At 42.5% G+C, this 24,326-nt stretch overlaps 1 protein-coding gene across 3 annotated transcripts in view; it reads left to right on the forward strand.

Annotated features, from left to right (window-relative positions):
* The window catches only part of NEK11 (NIMA related kinase 11), a 405,201-nt gene that overhangs the window by 197,732 nt on the left and 183,143 nt on the right, over window positions 1-24,326 (forward strand). For all 3 annotated transcript variants that reach the window (XM_073678085.1, XM_073678084.1, XM_073678086.1), the window contains 4 exons: window positions 5,055-5,204; window positions 5,302-5,380; window positions 8,119-8,207; window positions 20,282-20,401. In XM_073678085.1, coding sequence (XP_073534186.1) covers window positions 5,055-5,204; window positions 5,302-5,380; window positions 8,119-8,207; window positions 20,282-20,401 — 438 coding nt within the window. The remainder of the gene's footprint in view (window positions 1-5,054; window positions 5,205-5,301; window positions 5,381-8,118; window positions 8,208-20,281; window positions 20,402-24,326) is intronic.

The raw sequence follows: 24,326 nt of genomic DNA on the forward strand, positions 1-24,326 counted from the left end.
GTGGAAGTGATAATTTAATTCCTTACAAGATACAACATATCCTATTTAATATGATAGTATTTAGTTGCCACAAAAGACCTTACAGTTTTTCATGCTGTTTCGGATCAAATACAAGACTGACATTATATTTCTACTCCCAAACATTGATAAAGAAGACAGTGACAACATCTTCCCTCTGGGTCTCGTTATAATTGTTGTAGTTAGTGCCATATCAGATTTGCTTTCCTTGGGAACTCTACAGGCCAGCGTGTAATGAGAAATATTCTCAACTGATGTGTCAAATGGGATATTCTAAGCAGTTTTAATAAATGTGTAGACTTCCAAATTTGTTTAAATGTTTATTCATGTTTTACTTCAGCATATATTTGCCTTATGCAAAAAAGAAAATGTTTTCCGAGTCATAAACATAAAATAAAAACCTTCCTAATTTTATTCACAACTGCTATTTTTCTTTATGGTTACAGACCACAAAAACTCTTCGTAGTGTGATCAAGAGGTCAAATTCTTTGCTTTTTCCCCCTTCCTAGTGTATATTTAATTGTTCAGCAAAGAGTAGGGGAAAGAAGGAAGATATTGCCAGTGTCAAACTACAAAGGGTTTATTTTATAGTCTGTAACCCTAAAGCTCATAGAAGCCATATAAAAAAAATATAAGATATAGACATTATGGTTCCTCGAAGTTTAAAATGTATATATTTTTTTACCATGTTATTCTCTACATGTGTGTTCAGCAGTACACTGCTTCACAGTCTCTTTCACTTCTTTGTTACTGGAGAGGCAGGCACAACTTCTTGAGTGAGCTTATCAGGCTACTCTAACACATTAAATGTCTGTCAGCAGCTTGTTCTGAAGTCTACACTGTTATCACTATATTTGCATATTGATATTACATTGGCGCCTTTGAAAAAGCACACCGCTCAAGTGAAAAAATAATAGGAGTACATCTCTGGAAACAGAAGATGGCGGGGGCCAGTAGATTATGATTTTGCAGGACTGATAACAGCATCTCTGGATAAGGAGCTGACAGTGAAGGAGAGGTCATCAGCTGTCCAATTGCTATGTAGAAATTAATGGACTTGAAAGAGCTGAATGGGATCTCATGAGTTATCGCCTCAGCATGGGAATGTAACTACTGTACATACTTGGCCAGGCTTTGGCGGTCAATCTTCTGGGCAACAAGCTGTAAACAATGTAAAATAAAAGTTCTCATAACGGGAGATCCACAGCAGATAGAAATGCAAGTCAATTTCAAACTTGCCTATTTTCATCCTAACTAATTATATCAATATCGTAACATGAGAATGACCCTAAAAGCTTGGGGTAATATTACAGCTGGGTTGTTATCAGGGTTATGTGAAGCAGTCCTTATAGTCCTTCTCAAATGTTTTTTATGGCTATAAACACTCTAGCACTGTTTTGTTAGTAATGTTTATAATAGATATTTAGGTTCAAATTGTGAGTTGCATAACTCTTTCTTTCTATAGTTTTGCACATGCATATTAGTATTTTAGATGTTCTTAATTACTCATATTGTATTTGGATGCCTTTCCCGTTTCCTTAACCTTCTTAGCATATTGTCATTTATAATGTCTTTCATTGCTTAAGGGTCGATGTTCGGCAGTTCTTGTTTACGCTCTGGTAAATCAGTTATCTTTATCTTTATTGTGGACTGTAATTATAGTTATTAAATTACACCTTTGCTACAGCTTTATAATATTTAAAAGCACTTCCTAACACATGAGATCATTACAAAATGGAATAAAAAAGAAGAACTCAAATCACTGATGTAACTTGAAGCTTGTGGGCCCCAATGCATAATCAACAGTGCCCCATCTATCATGGGTCTTTAATAGTATGGTCTAATCATATGGACCAACATGACCTTCTAGGCTTTCTGGGTGTGACTGCATCCTCGGAAACCACTATACAGTGGGGAAAAAAAGTATTTAGTCAGCCACCAATTGTGCAAGTTCTCCCACTTAAAAAGATGAAATAGGTCTGTAATTGACATCATAGGTAGACCTCAACTATGAGAGATAAAATGAGAAAACAAATCCTGAAAATCACATTGTCTGATTTGGAAAGATTTTTTTTTAAATTTTGGTGGAAAATAAGTATTTGGTCACCTACAAAAGTTCATCTCAATACTTTGTTATATATCCTTTTATGGCAATGACAGGGGTCAAACGTTTTCTGTAAGTCTTCACAAGGTTGGCACACACTTTTGCTGGTATGTTGGCCCATTCCTCCATGCAGATCTCCTCTAGAGCAATGATGTTTTGGGGCTGTCGCTGGGCAACATGGACTTTCAACTCCCTCCAAAGGTTTTCTATAGGGTTTAGATCTGGAGACTGGCTAGGCCACTCCAGGACCTTGAAATGCTTCTCACGAAGCCACTCCTTCGTTGCCATGGTGGTGTGCTTGGGATCATTGTCATGCTGAAAGACCCAGCCACGTTTCATCTTCAATGCCCTTGCTGATGGAAGGAGGTTTGCACTCAAAATCTGATACATGGCCCCATTCATTCTTTCATGTACACGAATCAGTCGTCCTGGTCCCTTGGCAGAGAAACAGCCCCAAAGCATGATGTTGCCACTCTCAATGCTTCACAGTAGGTATGGTGTTCTTTGGATGCAACTCAGCATTCTTTCTTCTCCAACACGACAAGTTGTGTTTCTACCAAACAGTTCTACGTTGGTTTCATCTGACCATATGACATTCTCCCAATACTCTTCTGGATCATCCAAATGCTCTCTAGCAGACTTCAGACGGGCCCGGACATGTAATGGCTTAAGCAGGGGGACACGTCTGGCACTGCAGGATCTGAGTCCTTGGCGGCGTAGTGTGTTACTGATAGTAGCCTGTGTAATGTTGGTCCTTGCTCTCTGCAGGTCATTCACTAGGTCCCCCCGTGTGGTTCTGGGATTTTTGCTCACCGTTCTTGAGATCATTTTGACCCCACGGGGTGAGATCTTGTGTGGAGCCCCAGATCGAGGGAGTTTATCAGTGGTCTTGTAGGTCTTCCATTTTCAAATTATTGCTCCCACAGTTGATTTCTTCACACCAAGTTGCTTGCCTATTGCAGATTTAGTCTTCCCAGCCTGGTGCGGGGCTACAATTTTGTTTCTGGTGTCCTTCGACAGCTCTTTGGTCTTCACCATACTGGAATTTGGAGTTTGACTGTTTGAGGTTGCGGACAGGTGTCTTTTATACTGATAACAAGTTCAAACAGGTGCCAGTACTACAGGTAATGAGTGGAGGACAGAGGAGCCTCTTTAAGAAGAAGTTACAGGTCTGTGAGAGCCAGAAATCTTGCTTGTTTGTAGGTGACGAAATACTTATTTTTCACCAAAATTTGAAAAAAATTTCTTTCCAAATCAGATAATGTGATTTTCAGGATTTGTTTTCTCATTTTGTCTCTCATAGTTGAGGTCTACCTATGATGTCCATTACAGGCCTCTCTCACATCCAGGCGCAATAACGTTAAGATGGGTTTGTAACCCCAGGCTAGTGGAAAGCTATCATAGAACTGCTCAGCTTAGGAGGTTGTGCAGGGAGCAGGTACAACACTGGTGGTCAGTGTATGATGTAGATCCGAGTGCTTGAGGAACCAGCTACACCCCAGAAGAAGTGGGCCAAACGGCTTTGGGGTGGTGGGATCCCATAGGCAGTGGATTGATAAATTTCAGGTAACATCACCTATTTACAATGTCTTATTGTTATGCTGCTATGGGGTGTTTACGAACTCGTGGATCTAACTAATTTAGTATTTATGGTGGTGATAGGTCAATACTTTATTACAGTTAGCACTTGCAGTTTATGGTTCTATACCCCAAGCTATTTTGTTATGATCTCATCTTATATCTTAGGTTTCTCCAGGCTTATTATGTGTCCCTATTATAAGGTGTTCCCTGTCATTTTACGTATTACACGGCTACTTAATCATGATGCATTGAAATGCGTTGCTTGGACTCTTGCCTGTTCATGCCTTTTTGTTGGATTCATTTTGTTGGATCCCACACCATGCCTGTTGGATTCACTTTTCAGCCCACCCACACTTCCTCAATCAGTAGCACCCAAGGCTCAGTATTTTCCTCCTCCAAACAAACAGCCCCAATGAACTACCTGGCAGACAGCCTGTGTCAGAAAGCGAAGTGTATTAGTAACTTCATCTTTGCTTAAATTTCATATACAATTAACAGTATTTTTGTGCCACAGGACAACCCCTTTACATTTCTCATTGCCTATACTATAAAATCTTGTGCCTCTCCAAACCTATGCATTTCATTGATTACAATCTAATGTCCCAAATTAAATTTGGGAACTTGTCTGTTTCCCTGATTATTCTGGACTGCTACTACAGCCCACATCAGTCTAAATGTTTTATTATCCAGAACTGTGGATATTCAGAGATACATATAGGCTTAGAGAGAACATATAATGTTCTAAAACTCTTGGATTTTACAATAAAACTATGGGTCTTGTCTCTTATACGATGTAACTGCCTCTGATCGAGCACTCTGTCAAGTCTGTGGCTACACAACAAGCTGTGATGCATTGTATGTTCCAACACCAGCATGAACTTTTTAAGGTTTTTGTACTACAACAGCTCTTCAATGGGATTAGTCCTGATGGTCCATCCTATGATCCCTATGAATCATTGAACCTTGGTTAGCCATGACCATGTTGCTTCTTTACCGGTTGTCCTTCTTTCAACTGTTTTCTTGTCGTACTCACTGAAAACCTAGAATACCCCACAAGACCTGTTATTTTGGAGAGGTTCTTAACCAGTCATCTAGCCACCACAATTTGGCCTTTGTCATGTTGCTGGAATTATTACACATTCACATTTTTATTGCTTCCACAACTACCACCCAAAAGACACTGCTTGAAGATAGGAATGCCGATTAAAACTTCCTAATAACCCCGAAAACATCAGATATTAATTATTAACTCGCATGGTAATATTTTCTAATCATTTTTAACTCCTAAAAGATGTTCTTGTACAGCTGTAACATCTGTTGAAAGCTACAGCTCACTTTATGTGTTTTATAGGTCTATGGGTTGTATTCTTCATGAAATGTGCTGCTTGGAACACGCTTTCACTGGCCACAGTTTCTTAGCTGTTGTCCTGAAAATTGTAGAAGGTCCAACACCGACTTTACCTGACCGTTACTCTAGTGACCTTAATTTACTGATGGATAGGTATGGTGCATCTCAGATATTATAACTATTGTTGTAATCATCGCTTTGTTTTTTATATTTGCTTTTTATAGCTGCATTGGCTCATTTCATATTTCAGGTTGCTGAGTAAAGACCCCTCTCATCGCCCAGGAGCTGGAGAAATTCTGCAAGATCCATATATAGCAGAACACCTGCAGGTACACTTATAGGTGCATCTCACTAAATTAGAATATCATAAAAAAGTTAATTTATTTCAGTTCTTCAACACAAAAAGTGAAACTCATATATAGAGTCATTACGAACAGAGTGATCTATTTCAAGTGTTTATTTCTGTTAATGTTGATGATTATGGCTTACAGCCAATGAAAACACAAAAGTCATTATCTCAGTAAATTAAAATAATTAACAAAAAACACCTGCAAAGGCTTCCTAAGCGTTTAATAAAGGTCCCTTAGTCTGTTTCAGTAGGCCCCACAATCATGGGGAAGATTGATGACTTGACAGATGTCCAGAAGACAGTCATTGACACACTCCACAAGGTCCCAGAGTTCCTATTTTCATTTGAAAATCAAGGTCCCAGAGTCTGGAGGAAGAGTGGAGAGTCACACAATCCAAGCTGCTTGAGGTCTAATGTGAAGTTTCCACAATCAGTGATGGTTTGGGGAGCCATGTCATCTGCTGGTGTAGGTCCACTGTGTTTTATCAAGACCAAAGTCAGCGCAGCCGTCTACCAGGAAATTTTAGAGCACTTCATGCTTCCCTCTGCCGACAAGCTTTTTGGAGATGGAAATTTCATTCTCCAGCAGGACTTGGCTCCTGTCCACACTGCCAAAAGTACCAATACCTGGTTTAAAAACAACAGTATCACTGTTCTTGATTGGCCAGCAAACTCACCTGACCTTAACCCCATAGAGAATCTATGGGGTATTGTCAAGAGGAAGATGAGAGACACCAGACCCAACAATGCAGACGAGCTGAAGGCTGCTATCAAAGCAACCTGGGCTTCCATAACACCTCAGCAGTGCCACAGGCTGATCGCCTCCATGCCACGCCGCATTGATAAAGTAATTGATGCAAAAGGAGCCCGACCAAGTATTGAGGGCATTTACTGAACATACATTTCAGTAGGCCAACATTTCGGATTTTAAAAACATTTTTCAAGCTGTTGTTATAAAGTATTCTAATTTACTGAGATAATGACTTTTGTGTTTTAATTGGCTGTAAGCCATAATCATCAGCATTAACAGAAATAAACACTTGAAATAGATCACTGTTTGTAATGACTCTATATAATATAGGAGTTTGATGTTTTGTATTGAAGAACTGAAATAAATTAACTTTTTGATGATATTCTAATTTAGTAAGATGCACCTGTATTTATTATGTACAAATATATTACACATTTTATACTTAAAGTGTTATTAGTATATATTACATAGTTGTACTTCTAATGCTGTCTTGAAGATTCAGTTGTCTTTATAGATGTAGAGGTATAACTAGCAGTGCCAAAACCCAGCGTTACAACAGTTTGAAGACTTGCAATTCGATATGGTCGTGACATGGCAGCAAGCATACAGTTTACATGTGACTAGCTTCCCAGAGCAGGGATAAATCCCAACACTCTTTTAAAATGAAAGCTAGTTGACAAGTGACCACAAGTGTGTGAATTGTATACCTGTGGTCACATGACGACTACTCGAACCGAAATACGCCTATATTTCATTGTAGTATGACTGTCCGCATAACATTTACAGGCATTGTATTAGACCCAGCCTGTGGAAAGGTCTAGCAGAAGGATTAAGATTGCAGTTGGAAAGGAAATCCAGAACTCCCAAAATTAAATTATAGTAAAATGTATTTAATTGTATGGTCCACTATGGTGCAGGATTACATGATGTTTCGGTCTACATGACGTTTTTCAAACATGCACCAAGCAGCTTATGACCTCCAGAGTAAATGGTGATATGTTGTGGTATGTGGAACGTGATCATCATCCCTTGGGGAAAAGTGCTCCATAAGCTCTGGCTCTCGGGGCATTTTTGAACAAGTCTTATTGTCCGAAACATCATGTAATTCTGCACAACAGTGGACCATGCAAATAAATACATTTTTATAAATCTCAATTTTGAGAGTGTCGAATTTCCTTACTATTGCATTACTACGGAGTTGGGCCATATCAGATCTCCAGGAAGCCTTAGGAGTGCCGTATTTCCCTATCCATACTAAGAGTGCAGTTATGTGGGCGATTGTTAGACCCCTCAGGTGCCATGATGATGATGGCTATCGGGGGGATGTTGGGTGCATATACTCTTAGAAGCCTATGTCGCATCATTGATCCTCGCAGTTTTAGCAGTTTCATTAACCAGATTTAAGAGAAATACTGTGTTCTGCTTTTTTTTTTTAATGTTATCACTTTTAGTTTTTATACACTTTCCTGGTGGCAGCCATAGTAAATATACATGTTTTATTGTATTGTCTGTATACACAGTACAGCAGAAGTTTTGTGCTTTATACCAGATGCAATGAATAGGAGTTAACTGAAATAGCATTGATTAGTACAGCCTAAAGGAAGCAAGTAAAAGCAGAGAGACACACAGAGACCCTTCTGTGTGTATTGTGGCGCTATCCATCTTCTTTACACCTCCAACAATACAGTAGAGATGTCATTAACTTCCCCACCCTCTAGTGATAATGAGACAACTCTGCTCATTTTGTCCCAGGCTATACAGCAAATCTGTCAAACGAACTACAGAGAACAAGAAGTGCTGGTCCATTGTGAACTAGATTTGTAACCATCATAAATTCAGGAATATTTCATTTTTTTAAAAACACAGATATTAAATAAGCAGCACTAGATATGTTCATAGTAATAATATGAACTAAATAATAGATGATTTTCAGGTCATTGATTCTCTCTAATATGCTTTGCTTTTAGAAAGTAAAATTAAGGCTGTACGGTTCAGTTCTGCAAGACGACAAAACTATAATCTGCCAAAAAGAAGCCGACCAAATTAAAAATGCTGTGTAAGTACAAGCTGGATGACATTGTTTTGTTTTCTTTTTCACATTAGATAGAAAATTAGGAAGTAGAAATTCTGACAAGATCAAGTTGAGGTCAGAATAAAGTTTATGTTATCAGTATTCGCACAGTATGTACACAATGAGAAACATACTGAGATGCTCCTGATCACCCGAAACACTTTGTTATCTCACTCTTGCATCAAAGCATCCTGGGCTGGAATAGCAGTTAACAGGTGCCAGAAGTTGGTTGACGCTATGCAAGATAGATGTGAAGCAGTTCTAAAAAACTGTGGTAATACAACTAAATATTAGGTTAGTGATTCACATGAATGCTAAATCCTCAAAAAAAGAGAGTACATATTGTGAGTTTGTAAAGACAAATGCAGACACTGCTGTTTTGTAGAACAGCCCGATGTTCATTTTTGTTATTTTCTGTAAAGTAGTTAAAAATTATATACATTTCTCTTCATGTTTTGAATTAGAAAATAGTGTGCAATGTTCCCAATGCATGGAAATAACAACTAGTATAAAGATTTTGTGCATGTTTTTAAACACTACTATTATTTTGAACACTACTGTATATACTTCATTAGCATCATCATCCAGATGACTCACCAAGGCAGCCAATATACTTCTATTCTCCTCTGTGCCTCAGTGTCCAGTCTGTTGATCAAGATTCTGCTCGCAACACTAGAGGTTTCATCTCCGATCATGTGATTAGCTCTGTAGACATAGATACATAGCTTACCTCTGATGGATTATGGATTATATAATTGATTATGAATTATAGGAATGGATAACTTTCTAATACCATACACCTTATGTTGAGTTCCCCCGAGGAACCTGTTTAGCAGTGAAACATTTCAGGAGGACATGTTTGGGGCTTGTAATATAATTTAATAGGTTGTCTTGTGTTGTTTTAAGGAAACAGAGAGCAGTTGTTCTGGATGTTTGTTCCTTGATAATACTATAACTACAGTGCCCATATTTCTGGTAACAATATAAAACAGTGTATATAAGGTAAAGCACAGGACACCACAATTTTAACCCACTGTATTCTGACCCACAGCACTGTAATAAATTTAAAGGAAATTAAAATAAATTGTAAGTTTTAAATTCTCATTAGAGGAAGGTTAGTGGGGCCCTCGGGCGCTTTTGGTTTATTTGCTGTATTTGAATCAATTCCTATTCTGAGTCTTACCTATTTCACCCTTCTGAATTGTTATCACTGTAAGGCAGCGCTAGTCATCATGCTGGGGAACACTCGCTTCACCGGGTCAATTAAAGCACACCAGGCAACACCTTTCCGGTATTTCACAATCCAGCAGTTTATTATACTTCATAACTGCTTATAACCGAGTCCATCTCAGTGGCTCGCCAACATATTACACATATAATGTCCAAGAGCCTTTCCAGTGACAGATATGTCCACTTGGCTCCAGATACAGCCTTCAGCAAGGTAACAATTTAAATGTCCACATCAAACAGTGTTTTTACCTTTTCCGGGTTTTAGCTGCTTCAGGTTTGTTCTGCCACCGCTGTGGCTTTACGGCTTCCCAGATGGGGGTCTCCAGCCCTTGTACCTTCAAAGGCTACTGGTATGTTTACACACCTAACATCCAGCCTCTGCCTTCCAGGACTCTTGTCTTCCAAGCCTCTTGCCCTCCAAGGCTTACTGGGATCGCTTACACATAAGGATCCAGCCTCTGCCTTTCAGGCTTCACCAGGCTTCAATAGACCTCACACTCTAACGGTGTCCCACACAGGGAACAGGCCGCACGCCTTTCACACCTTGTCTCAAAACTACTAGGGTTTATATATCTTCCAATGCATACAGGCCCTGTGCTGATGTCACAGTCTAGTGATCAGACCTTCTGTGTGCACAGGACCTGTGCAATGTCACAGTCATGTGACCAGTCACCTGGGGGAAGGTACGTGGTCAGCCAAAACACACCCTGGACCATTACAGTAATGCTGCAAGCCGCTGCATTACATATCCCCCCCTCTGTTCAAACTTGTGGGGTTGAACACATGATATACAGAATCACATTGTAACATACCTGGCGGCGTCCTTGCATGGTGGTCCATCTCCCACTGTGCAAGAGCGCGCACTTGATCTCCAGTCCAGAATGTCTCTCTGGCTTCCCTCCATGCTGTCTGTTTGTGTCTGTTTCTGCTGCTTAAGGGCGGCGCCCGATCACTTCCTGCTTTTTGTACCTGCTGTGGGTCACACCCCTTGTGCGTCCTCAGCCTATTGCTGTCTGTCACCTGGTATATAGCTCAGCTGCTCCCATCTATCCCTGCCTGAGCATAGTGTTTCATTCAGTGTGTGCTTGCACTCTGAAGGTGCCAGGTCCCGTTCTTTGTCTCCTGCTTTGCGGTATCAGTTCCCGTGTCTGAACTGAGTCCTGTCTATGTCTCCTGCCTTGCGGTATCAGTTCCCGTGTCTGAGCTGAGTCCTGTCTATGTCTCCTGCCTTGCGGTATCAGTTCCCGTGTCTGAACTGAGTCCTGTCTATGTCTCCTGCCTTGCGGTATCAGTTCCCGTGTCTGAACTGAGTCCTGTCTGTGTTCTCTTGTCTGCCTATCCTGGAGGCTGTATTTCCAGGCCTGTCTGAACACGCTCCTAGCCTGTTCCTTCCGCCTTCTAGGGGCCTATTACCTAGATCCGTTCCTGTATCTTGTCTGTCCTGTCTGAACTCGCTCCTAGCCTGTTCCTCCTGCCTTCTAGGGGCCGATTACCTAGACCCGCTCCTGTGTCTTGTCTGTCCTGTCTGAACACGCTCCTTGCCTGTTCATCCTGCCTCTCTGGGGGCCGTATTCCCAGACCCGCTCCTGTATTCCGCTGCAGTGTCGGTCTCCTCCGTACACTCAGTTCCAGTCTGAACTCTCTCCTATCCTTTACCTGTTTTGCCTCTATGTCCGTTCCCTTCCTTTTTCTGCAGAGTCTGAACTCGTACCTAACTCCTGCTTGATGTCTCTGTACTCCCGTTTGTGAGTTTCTGGTCCACTCTCTACTTCACTGCTAGTACCCTGTGGGTATCTGGCTCTGCCTTTCCCTTCCTGTCTGTTCCGTGTGAACAGAGCCCTGTTCCCCCTGCTCAGTCTAGCCTGCTCTGACTCCTTTGCTCACCGCTCCGGCGGTTCTAGCCTGCTCTGACTCCTTTGCTTACCGCTCCGGCGGTTCTAGCCTGCTCTGACTCCTTTGCTCGCTGCTCCGGCAGCCTTGCTCCGCTCTGACCCTTTTGCTCACTGCTTCGGCAGTCTCGCTCCGCTCTTATCCTTTTGCTCACTGCTCCGGCAGTCTTGCTCCACTCTTGCTCACCGCTCCAGGCGGTCTCGTCCTGCTTTACTCTTGCTCACTGCTCCGGCAGTCTCGCTCAGCTCTGACCCTTTGCTCACCGCTCCTGGCGGCCTTGTCCTGCTCTACTCTTGCTCACCGCTCCAGGCGGCCTTGTCCTGCCCTGTTCTCGCTCACCTCTCTGGGCGGCCTCACTCTGCTGTGTTTGTCCGCCACATCTGTGGTTCTGTTCCTGAGTCCCAGTGTGTACTGGGTCCTATCCCGCCAGTGTCCCTACCTGCTAGTGCCTCCCTGTCTGCACTCTAGCTGTGCTTGCCTGTACCCCTCTGCCTGTATTGTTCCTGAGTCCCAGTGTGTACTGGGTCCTATCCCGCCTGTGTTCCTACCTGCTAGTGCCTCCCTGTCTGCACTCTAGCTGTGCTTGCCTGTACCCCCCTGCCTGCATACCCGCCTGCCTGCATACCAGTCGTGCCTACCTATACCCACCAGTCTGTGTGCCAGCCTACCAGTCTGTTCCTGTATTCCCCTGTGTGGGTCAACAGCCGTGTCCGGGGTCTGTCCTGGAGTAGCACCTGGTCCCTCTGCTCGGTTCCTCCTTGGTGCACTGGCGTCGTATGCCGTCGTGCGACCCTGGTCGGATCGGGTGAATACCTAGTTACGCCCCTCCAGGCATTCACTCTCCGGCACGGTCCAGTGGAATCACTACAATCACACGCACACGCCGCTCAGCCCGGGCGTATGCATTACACACATTATACCCCACCGTTCACACAGAGACCATGTACTTGACAACTGCGCTGCTCAGCACCTGGAACATTAGGCATCGACATTAGCCTATTCCTTAGGGACCTACCATTTGTCATTGTCACTGACTTCGTCAAGTCACATTTCCGGGTCGTAACCTTGTCAGACCTCCCCCGCTCCCAGCGGTCCATACAGCAGAGTGACTCACATGCCCTGGTATCTAAGGTCCGGTTAGACTCCGTACTGTCCCGTACTCTATTGGGTCGTTTGTATGGGCCTCTCAAAGCTGAGTTACTGGAGGTCTCACTACCTCTAAACCCACGCCCACTATCCTCAGGACATCTTGGCAAGTCTCTAACTTCTACTGTAGCCGTTCTATTATTTAGGGGGCCCTTTCTTTGTCTGATCTCACAATTTCTAGATGGCTGCCACCTTCTGCTGCTCAGGCGATGCTGCCTTTCCATTTGCAGTCTGGCGAGATTCAACTGTTCTACCTCTCGCAGGTAGGTCACTCGGTACTCCATCAGCATGCGTATATTTGCAAGATTTTCTTCCTTTCCTATAGCGGAGAATGACACCATGCCGTCTTCATCTGGTATCCAGTCCTGACGATCACGTGGACTGCTTACTTTCATCATGCCAGACTTCTTTACCATCATCTGCATGGCTCGGCCATTTCTCCCAATGAGCTTTCTCACCAGAACATGAGGCACCCGGATGACCTCTTCGCGCAGACTGTGAGCTTTTATCATAAGCTCCAGTTGTCTAACGGCTTGTTCCGTCTTCAACCGGAGAAACCGCTTCGTGCGAATACATCGCCAGTGCATGTCACTTAGGATCACCACCCTCTTCACTGTGACTTCGGTCGTGGACAGGACCACCAGCTGTTTAGCTTCTGAGGTCGAGTACACCTTACAGGCTCCCACGGCCTTCTTAAACTCTTCATGCATGGACTCACTGGTGCATTCTTCTCTCAAATCCTCGGGTACATCTTTGAGGCACTTGTACCGAGAGGTTTCTGTCTCACCAGTGGTCTCCAAAAGATCATCTAGCTCAGGTTTCAGGGGCAACTGACTTTCAGCTTCTTCACCCTGTATGCTTCCCCTGAGCTGACTCACAGCTACAAATTCACAAATTTTCGTCTTGACCACTTCCATTTCATATTTATCTACTGTTAACACTCTCTTAGCTCTCCTCAGGTCCACCTTCTCATGGTGAGTGCAACTTGTTTGCCCTTTTCCTTCTCCAAGGAGGCCTCGTTCACTGAGTGATACTTTGCTAGGCGACCTTTGAGCTCGAAAACTTCTTCCTCTAGCTCAGCTACTCGCCTCTCAGCAGCCCATCTCTGAAGCTCTTCCTGCTTCAACTGCTCCTTTAACAGTAGTGTTCTCTCAGACCTCTCTGTCTCCAATGCACCCACTCAGCTCTCAACAGCCAGTCTCTCAAGCTTCTCTTGCTTCAAATGGGCTTGTAGCGACTCCTTGAGCTCCTTGATCTTGGCTCCTACATCCACCGAATCATCCGAGCTCGCACTATTCGAGTAGGTATTTGTTTCATACCTCCCATCTCCAGTGGCCAACTCTTGGCCCTGGTCTGTGGCTTCTCCGATAGACTCCTCCATCTTTTTTCGCTCAGCTTCCATTTTGCTGATTCTTTCCTTAAGGCACATCTCTGCCCTCTGGAGATTATCACAAAATGTCTGCAGCTCCTTCACCTGAGCTTCCAGACCTAGGGTCTTTCTGTGGAGATCACCATTTTCATCACGGGTGTCCTGCAGAGTGGTCTCAACCAATTGGCGCATGTGCTCTGCATCCGCCTTATCATCCTCTAGTTTTTCTTTAACCCTGAGGAGATCCTCATAGTCTCTCTTAATTTGTTGCAGTTCCCCACTGCGTTCACCATATTCCTTCTTGGATTCACACAGCTCCCAGTTGAACTGTTCGCGCAGTCGTTCTAGGTTTTGTTCACGCCAAGAAACTTCATCCTGCAGCGCCTCCTTCTCAAGCTTCAACTGCAAAACCTCCTCCTTGGTTTTGTGGCGGTCCTCCTTAATTTCCTGGAACATTTCCTTCCATTGGTTAATTTCCTCGTTGCTCCCCTCCAGGTCTCGCTGTAAGTTCCTCACAACCTGGTATATTTTCTGCCGTTCAGACTCCAGGCTCCGCTGGTCTGAGGACACGTTCTCCAGGTTTTCCCATAGTTGCTGCACGTCACTCTGACACTGCTGCCTGATAGGCTCCAGCTCTTGGTCATACAAATACAAAGAAATAGTCGGCACTGCGTAGTCCTCTTTAGTAATAGTGGTGCACGTGGAGAGATTACAAGTAAAATGAAGAAATCCCGGCACTCACGTGCATTCGATCAGTTCATTTATCCACATGTAGGAAAACTACAACAAGACGTTTCAGCCCCTCACAGGCTTTTTTCAATTGTGACAATTGAAAAAAGCCTGTGAGGGGCTGAAACGTCTTGTTGTAGTTTTCCTACATGTGGAATAAATGAACTGATCGAATACACGTGAGTGCCGGGATTTCTTCATTTTACCAGCTCTTGGTCATGACTGGCCTCCTCCTCTTTCAGATCCTGATCCTTCTAAGTACTGTACCGGAGGTTGCTACTGGCAACGTCACCTCCTCTTCTGCCTCTAAAGGAGGATCCACACTTGAAACAAAGGCACACAGTACTACATTTTCTTTATTTTCACTTTCAGCAAAGACTACAGGAGCAACCTTTTTGTGGCCCTTGCGCCGTCAACGACGAGAGCAGGACTCTCTCCCCTCGTCTAGCCCCTCCTGACTTTCCTCTCTTTCTACTTTCATAGTGTCACCGTCAGCTATGGGGTCTGTGTAACTCCCCATGGTTTTGTCGACTAACAGGTCACCACCCACTTTGATGTCAACCCCTTCTACTGGAGCTACCCCATTATCAATGGTTAAATCGTCATTTTTAGGTGGTACCAACCCACAACCAGTAACAAATTTTGGTTTTCTATACTCCACGCTCTTGTGAAAATCCGCCCCCTTTTGAGACTCCACCCCCTTTTGGACACCCACACCTGTAGGGGGATTTTTACAAAAAAAAATCAGCAATAGTCTTAGGACTCAGTTCACAACATCTCTTACCACCTCCCTGGGCACTCTGGGACAATACTGGCACCCCCGGAGAGTTCCCAGAATGGTCCACTGCCGCCATTCTATACGATGCTCACAGCTCCTGCCGTTCCTGCACCATGTCCTGTAGACGTTTCTCAAATACCTGCTGCGGTTTTAACCGGCACTTTAATCGCTCAATAGCTTCATTTTCTTTTGCTGCTCTGTTCACAGCCATCGCGGTATGCTATTCACACTAGACACTTCACCGCTTTCCCCGGAAAAAATTTTGTGGCCCCGCCGAGCCACAGCAAACCAGGGTTGAGTGGGAGGACAATTTTCGTAACCCCGCCGAGTTACAGCAAACCAGGTTTGAGTGGGAGGACAATTTTCGTAACCCCGCCGAGTTACAGCCAGATGCTTTAATTTTCGTGACCCCCGCCGAGCCACAGCAAACCAGGTTTGAGTGCGAAGACAATTTTCATAACCCTGCCGAGTTACAGCAAGATGCTTTAATCTTCGTGACCCCGCCGAGCCACAGCAAGATGCCTGTATCCACACTCGTTGTCCTGTGCTGTTGCCCCTAGCAACCGGGCCGCAGTTGCCCTTAGCAACCAAGTTGCAGTTGCACCTAGCAACCGGGCTGCAGTTGCCCCTAGCAACCGGGCTGCAGTTTCCCACATTCTCCAACCACATGTAAGGCAGCGCTAGTCATCATGCTGGGGAACACTCGCTTCACCGGGTCAATTAAAGCACACCAGGCAACACGTTTCCGGTATTTCACAATCCAGCAGTTTATTATACTTCATAACTGCTTATAACAGAGTCCATTTCAGTGGCTTTCCGACATATTACACATATAATGTCCAAGAGCCTTTCCAGTGATAGATATGTCCACTTGGCTCCAGATACAGCCTTCAGCAAGGTAACAATATAAATGTCCACATCAAGCAGTGTTTTTACCTTTGCCGGCTTTTAGCTGCTTCAGGTTTGTTCTGCCACCGCTGTGGCTTTACGGCTTCCCAGATGGGGGTCTCCAGCCCTCGTACCTTCAAAGGCTACTGGTATGTTTACACACCTAACATCCAGCCTCTGCCTTCCAAGACTCTTGTCTTTCAAGCCTCTTGCCCTCCAAGGCTACTGGGATCGCTTACACATAAGGATCCAGCCTCTGCCTTTCAGGCTTTACCAGGCTTCAATAGGCCTCACACTCTAACAGTGTCCCACACAGGGAACAGGCCTCACGCCTTTCACACCTTGTCTCAAAACTACCAGGGTTTATATATCTTCCAATGCATACAGGCCCTGTGCTGATGTCACAGTCTTGTGATCAGACCTTCTGTGTGCACAGGACCTGTGCGATGTCACAGTGATGTGACCAGTCACCTGGGGGAAGGTACATGGTCAGCCAAAACACACCTTGGACCATTACAGTAATGCCGCAAGCCGCTGCATTGCATCACGTATGTTACATAAAAAGTTTAGCACCTTTTTCAATTCATGTAACGAGCACTTGTCATTATGACACACCTATAAAATGAGAACTAATAATCCTTCTCAACCTGTCAGCAGCTCTGTAAAGAATCGTACTGAAGTGCTTTTTTTCTTGAGAAGGTGGGGAGTACATCTCGTGTTATGCTTAGTGTGACTGTGCCGAACCATGAGTTTCTTTCTTTTCAGTCCCCTCATTAGTGGCTGTTTAGTGGATGTTATTACACTAATATTATTTCATTAGGGTATCACTCAGATAACTTAAAGTGTTGTAGTTCAGATCTGCTGTTGAAAAAAGTCCACAAGCTGAAAAATCTCTAATAACTTAGTCAAAAGGAACGTTTCACATTGAACATGGTGTCTGATCTGCAGAAAGCAAGTTATGGAAAAGGAGAAGCTGAGAAAAATATGTAGGTTTGCAGGAAACAAAATCATTATAACTTCAATTTAGGAGTCCAGTGGGTAGTTCTTGTCAGTAATTCACAGTCATTCCAGTATGGTTGTGCACAGAAATTAATTTGGGACCACCCCCGGGACCACTAAGCTTAGAATAATGCAAATACAACTTATCTTGAATCTTTTCCCACAAAATTATATATCAAACCGCTCAGCTTCTCCTTCTCTATAACATGCTGCCCAGAAAAATGACTGCATGTCCAATGCTACAGGTTCCCTTTAAGCATCCAGTATAAAAATGAGAAAATCTTGCCCTACAGTGGCATGTAAAAGTTTGGGCACCCCTGGTCAAAATTACTGTTATTGTGAACAGTTAAGCAAGTTGGAGATGAAATGATCTAGAAAAAGCCTAAAGTTAAAGATTAGACATTTACTTTGTATTTTAGGCAAAAAAATAAATAAATAAATTATATATTAATCTTTTACATTTTAAGAATTACTAAAAGGAAAACGGGCCGATGCAAAAGTTTGGGCACCCTGCATGGTTAGTACCTAGTAACATCCCCTTTTGAAAGTATCACAGCTTGTAAACGCTTTTTGTAACCAGACAAGAGTCTTTCAATTCTTGTTTGAAGGATTTTCATCCATTCTTCCTTGGAAAATTCTTCCAGTTCTGTGAGATTCCTGGGTCATCTTGCATGCACTGCTATTTTGAGATCTAGCCACAGATTTTCAATGATGTTCAAATCAGGGGACTGTGACGGCCATTGTAAAACTTTCAGCTTTCGCTTTTTGAGATAGTCTATTGTGGATTTTGACATGTGTTTAGGATCATTATCCATTTGTAGAAGCCATCCTCTTTTCAACTTCAGCTTTTTTACAGATTGTGTTATGTTTGCATCAAGAATTTATTGAAATTTCATTGAATCAATTCTTCCCTCTACCCATGAAATGTTCCCCCTGCCATTGGCTGCAACCCATCCCCAAAGCATGATTGATCCACCCCCATGCTTAATGGTTGGGGAGATGTTCTTTTCCTGAAATTCTGTATCCTTTTTTCTACAGACATACCTTTGATCACTGTGGTCAAAGAGTTCTATATTAACCTCATAGGTCCACAGGACTTGTTTCCAAAATGCATCAGGCTTGTTTAGATGTTCTTTTACATACCTTTGATGCAGAATTTTATGGTTAGGATACAGGAGAGGTTTATTCTGATGACTATTCCGTGAAGGCTATATTTGTGCAGGTGTCTCTGAATAGTAGAACAATGTAGCACAACTCCAGAGTCTGCTAAATATTTCTGAAGGTCTTTTGCAGTCAAGAGGGGGTTCTGATTTGCCTCTCTAGCAATCCTACGAGCAGCTCTCACTGAAATGTTGCATGGTATTCCAGACCTTATCTTGAATTCCACTATTCCTGTTAACTGCCATTTCTTAATTACTTTTGGAACTAAGGAAAGGGCAACTTTAAAACACTTGCTATCTTCTTATAGCCTTCTCCTGCTTTGTGGGCTTCCACCATTTTCATTTTCAGAGTGCTAGGCAGGTGTTTGAAGAACCCATGGCTGCTGTTTTTGGCACAAGGTTAAAGGAGGCTGGGTTTTTATAAAGCTGGGAAATTTACATCACCTGGCCTTTCGTAACAATGATAGTGAACAAGCCATAACCCTAGCAGGCTAATTAAGGTCTGAAACCTTGGTCAAAGTTTTCTGAGCACACAAACCTCCAAGGGTGCCCAAAGTTTTACATAGGCTCATTTCCCTTTTTGTAATTTTTAAAATTAAAAAAATGACAATATATATATCTTTTGCCTAAAATACAGAGGAAATGTGTCATCTTTAACTTTAGGCCATTTCATCTTCAACTTGCTTAACTGTTCACAATAACAGTAATTTTGACCAGGGGTGCCCAAACTTTTACATGCCACTGTACAAGAAATTACTGTGCATCGATTGTGCCTTAGGGTGTTTATATTGTCCAAGGTGCATTAACTTCAGACAGTTTACCGCTAATTTCCGTTACCATGTGTTGAATATAGTGTATCCTTAAAGCATACTTAAAGGGGTTTGCTACTTTATCTTTATTTCAACAAATGTGTGAAGGACATGATTTTGTGTCACGTACTTATAGAAAAGTATTATGGGTGCTCCTCCTACTTGTTACTGCAACCTTCCTTCACATGTGACAGCTGTCAATTAGAAGAGAATGATGGACAGGTCTGGTCATATTCTCCTCCACTAGCAACCATTTTATGAACAGAAAAGCTGTGCAGTTTGTGAGGAAGACTGTACTTATAAGTGAAGGAGGAGAACCTGTCATATATATTAGTAAGTGCTACAGAATCATGTCTCCAATACATCTGTTAAAATAAAGATAAAGTGTCCAATCCCTTTAAATTTGTTGTGCAAGATTATAAAAATGTGGCTACTTTTCCCATGGGTTGTGTCAGGTATTGCTGCTGTTCAGCAACTCTGAATTGAATAGGGTGAACTGCAAAACACACAACCTTAGGACATTTGTGGCAATATTTTTGGAAGAAATCTGCCATATTTTTTAATCTTGTCAATCCCCTTTAATTTTTTCATCATTTTAATTATAGTATTGTTACATTATAAGCTGCCTCTGATAATAGTTCATCCAGGGTCACTATCATGTACAGAAACAACCAGGATTCTAAGAAAACAGCTAACTTGTGTAAATATTACATTTTAGTGACTTAGTAACTTTTTATAATGGGATTGTCACTTTTCTGTTTTAACTTGGTTTTACCATAATTATTTTCACACAATGTGATTTCCAAAGTGGGATTTAAACTGATTAGAATGAAATGTAAGTTCTCCATGTAAATGATACTTGGCGAATTATACATGGTTCACCTGCAGTGTCATTATTAATGCTTGCTGTCTGAGTCGGTTAAGCCTCATAATGTTCAGACCAAGCTGTGAAATAGGGTTTAATATTCTGGAGTGATGCGAGCAATGAATTAGGGAATGGGTTGATCAATAATTTGTAGAAGATTACAAGTTTATCACTATACATTCCTGTGTTCTTATAGACAGAGAAAATTCCATCTTCAGACTCTTCGGGAACTATCAGAAGTGCAGAAAATGACCCCCAGAGAAAGGATGAGACTGAGAAAGCTGAATGCTGCAGATGAGAAAGCAAAAAGACTAAAGTAAGAAAAAATCATAAATACAGTCACCCATAACTTCAGTGGACTTTTGCAGAAGAGGTGCGATAGGGAATGCAGAGATAGTAGTTTCACCTGGACTGTCCACAGACCTCTCTATCATAAATACCCTGTTAAAGATCTTACATTGGGGTCCAGAAGATTCAAATTATGGCCCAATTCATCATTACCTTTGTGTCTGTTTTTTTGTTTGCACCCATTTCACTATTCTATTTGCGCCTTTTTTGAAGTGTTTTTTTCCGCTTTGTGGGCTGAGTCTAACTATTTCAAATATTTTAGCCTGAATCATCAATTGCAACTTTTTAAAAAGTTGCAAAATTTGGCAAAACTTCACTTCAGTCTCTGCCTGGTGTATTTTTGAGTACACCAGTATTTTGGCGCAATTTTGCGACTTTTGAAAAAACAGTTCAAAATCGGGAAAAAAGCACATTTTTTATTTTGCATCAATTTCATGAATCTCATGCACCATTTTGATGAATTTGGTGTAAAAAAGGCAATTAATACCACAAAACAAAAAAAGAAAGTGACTTAAAAAAAAACGCAAATGATGAATCGGGGTCTATGTCTGTTAACTTTTCGTAGGTGTTTGTTATAAAAATGTTAAAACAGTGGAGGTCCAAAAAATGAGCCCTACCCCCAACTACCAAGCTAATGAGATATCAGTTGGTATAGGAAGATTGCTCTCAGTGGGAAAAAAAAGTAAAATAAATAAAAAAAAAGATTAATCTTGTACTTATGATAACTTTTAATGGCTAGCAAAAATAAAACAAATGATGTTACAAAGCAAGCTTTCGAGACTTCTTAGGTCTCTTTCTCAGGCATGGTATAACAAAGTATCTGAAGAAACACAAATATATGCACAAAAAAAAACCCAAAACAGAGGCATAATAAATTGACATTTAAATAAACAAACAAACTCAGAGAATTAATTCTTAATTGGATTAGATTAGTGGTGTGAAAATTCCAGAGTAATCCACATTTTTTCAATTTGCAGGGTAATTTCTCATTATGTTTCTATCCCAGGTTTTGTCTGTTAAATGGACACAGTGTGAATGTGTACTTACACATTGCACTTACACCAACATGTGTTCCGTCTCATTTCTTTGGTTTTGCTTTAGTTTCTTGTACTTTGTACATAACAGTGGTGTGGCTCCCCTTTTTTGGGCTGTGCATATTGTCTATTCCACAGACAGGTGCAAAACAGAGATCTGGGTCCTGCTCTGCCCCATCTACTTTGAGGTTTGCTGGCATGCAGCAAGGTGAACTACAAGAGTTAGGGACCATCCTGACATTGCAACCATGGGAACTCTTTGTCTTATATGCAATTTATTGACCACTGTAATTTTAGTCATATACAAGTATGTGGATTTTTTTAGGTCTGGTTTCTTTACTGACAGACTGCCCGCCACTGTGTCTGTTGAGATAGAAATATCTATACGGGAAAACTAAGGTGTTTTCATTTTATGTTTGTGCTACTGTAATAAAAATGTTAAACGTTATATTAAAAGCTACGTTTTATTTATAATCACTGTGGTAAATCAGCTCACTCGGCTTCACATTGAGGTATAAACAGAACACTGTCTCTTTAAATTTTCAGTTGGTTTATTGTGCAGCATAATCCAATAAAAAGTTCATGGTAAATAAACATAGCCCATCCGGCTTAACGGCAAACAAAAATAGGAAAAGGGTCCAGCAAAGTCCTTACACCGGCCAGGGTCCGGCCACTCCGGGTTAGCAAAAACCACAAGGTTCAGGTTCAGCAGGAACAAACACACACTCTCCTCTCTCTGGAGCTGGCCTCCAGATACTGACCACCTCCTGAGTCAGAAGGCTGGCTTTTTATAGCCCCCAAACCACGACCTGGAGTGGAGATAGGGTGGATAGCTTTCCTCCCAGCACTTAGCCATCCACCTGTAAAGCATACCCTTGTAACTCTGGCTATTGACCCTTTCTGCACCTAATGCGCAGGAGAAACCTCCATGTTTTACATCACTGAAGCAAAAAGTCTCAGAGACTCGTATCTCCCCTCCAGTATTCTGCCAGTCACATCACCTTGCTGCTACTTATACTTGGTTTTATTTTTTTTCAATATATAAATTAGCTGTTAAGAGCAATAGGCCCAACATAGATCTCCCTGAGAATCTACCTCCAGAGCTTATTTTAACCCCTGCACCCCACCCTCCCCAGCCTGTTTTCACCTTCCTGACCAGGCAAATTTTTTCAATTCTGACCAGTGTCACTTTATGTGGTAATAACTCTGGAACGCTTCAACATATCCCAGTGATTCTGAGTTTGTTTTTTCGTGACATATTGTAGTTCACGTAGGTGGTAAATTTTGGTTGATATGATTTGCCTTTATTTATGAAAATCTTGAAAATTTTACAAAAAATTAGAAAATTTAGCAATTTTCAAATTTTTTATTTTTTTGATCTTAAACCAGATAGTTACCGTATATTCCGGCGTATAGACGACTTTTGAAGACTGAAAAATCTTCTGTCTAGTCTGGGGTCGTCTTATACGCCGGTAATGCTTTTGAACTTTCAGAAATTGACATGCGGGGATACTCTGGGGGTGTTAATAAGCTGCCGTGGCCGTATCCCTGCCATGTCGGAGTTAATATAAGGTGGAGGGAGTTAAAATACGGCGGCGGTAGGTCCAGACAGTCAGCGCTTCTGTGCTGAAACTGACACATCGCTGCGTATTCCCAGCTCCGGACACAGCGCAGGGCTTCAGTGCCGACAGCTTTCACTTGTCACAGAAGCGCTGCGCTGTGTCCGGAGCAGGGAAGTTCGCATCGCTTCTGTGACAATATATGAAAAGCCAGCAATTCAGCAGCGGCATAAGCCGGCACCCGACAATTTAGAATAGAAAGAATAGAGCATCACACATAGATTAGATAGATAGAAACATGTCAGTCACATATATATGAAGTACAGTGATAGTGCTGGTTACTGTACTTGTCATCTAGTGTTAAAATAAAGGATTTATTTAAAAAAAAAATTGGCGTGGGGTTCCCCTTAATTTTAGTCTCTAGCGGAGGTTAAGCAGACGGCTGGGGCAGATGTTTGAAGCCTGGGAAGGGGGTAATACCCACGGAGCTTCCCAGGCTACTAATATCAGCCCCTAGCTGAATACCTAGCCTTTACTAGCTATTAAAATGGGGGATCCCAAAAAAATGACGTGGGGTCCCCCCTATTTTAATAGCTAGCAAAGGCTAGGCAGACAGCTGGAGGCTGATATTAATAGCCCAGGAAGGGTGCCATGAATATTGGCCCCCTCCCAGGCTAGAAACACCAGCCGTCAGCCGCCCCAGAAATGGCGCATCCATAGGATGCCCCAATTCTGGCACTTAGCCTCGCTCTTCCTACTGCCCTGTAGCGGTGGCAGTGGGGTAATAGGGTTGGGGTTGATGTCAGCTTATAATGCCAGCTGACATCAAGCCCAGGTTAGTAATGGAGAGGCGTCTATAAGACACCCCCATTACTAACCCCATAGTCAAAGTTAAAAAAAAACACAAACACCCAGAATAAAGTCCTTTAATTGAAATAAACACACAATTCTTTATTGTTCTAAATTAAACCATACTTACCATCACGCCCATTCCAGCTGAAGCCAACGATCTCCTGCAATAAAAGTAAAATAATAAAGCAACCTCATCCTTACCTCTCCATGGTTCCCAGGACAGCTCCAGCTCTGCTACATCGAGATGACAGGCTGGACCGCAGCAGAACGCTGCCATCCAGCCTGTCATCCCGCAGACACTGAGAAGCGCAGGCATGCTTGCGCTCCTCAGTGTCTCGCTGTGACGGCATCCAGATGAGCCGACAATGAACTCAGCTCACCTCCTGGACGTCCGTCACTGACAGCGTGGGAAACTTCTACTGCGCATGCGGGGAGCAGGAGAATTTTC

Source organism: Phyllobates terribilis, unplaced genomic scaffold (assembly GCF_046119375.1).
Source record: "Phyllobates terribilis strain yellow unplaced genomic scaffold, ASM4611937v1 Scaffold_4__5_contigs__length_816908805, whole genome shotgun sequence".
NCBI lineage: Eukaryota > Metazoa > Chordata > Amphibia > Anura > Dendrobatidae > Phyllobates > Phyllobates terribilis.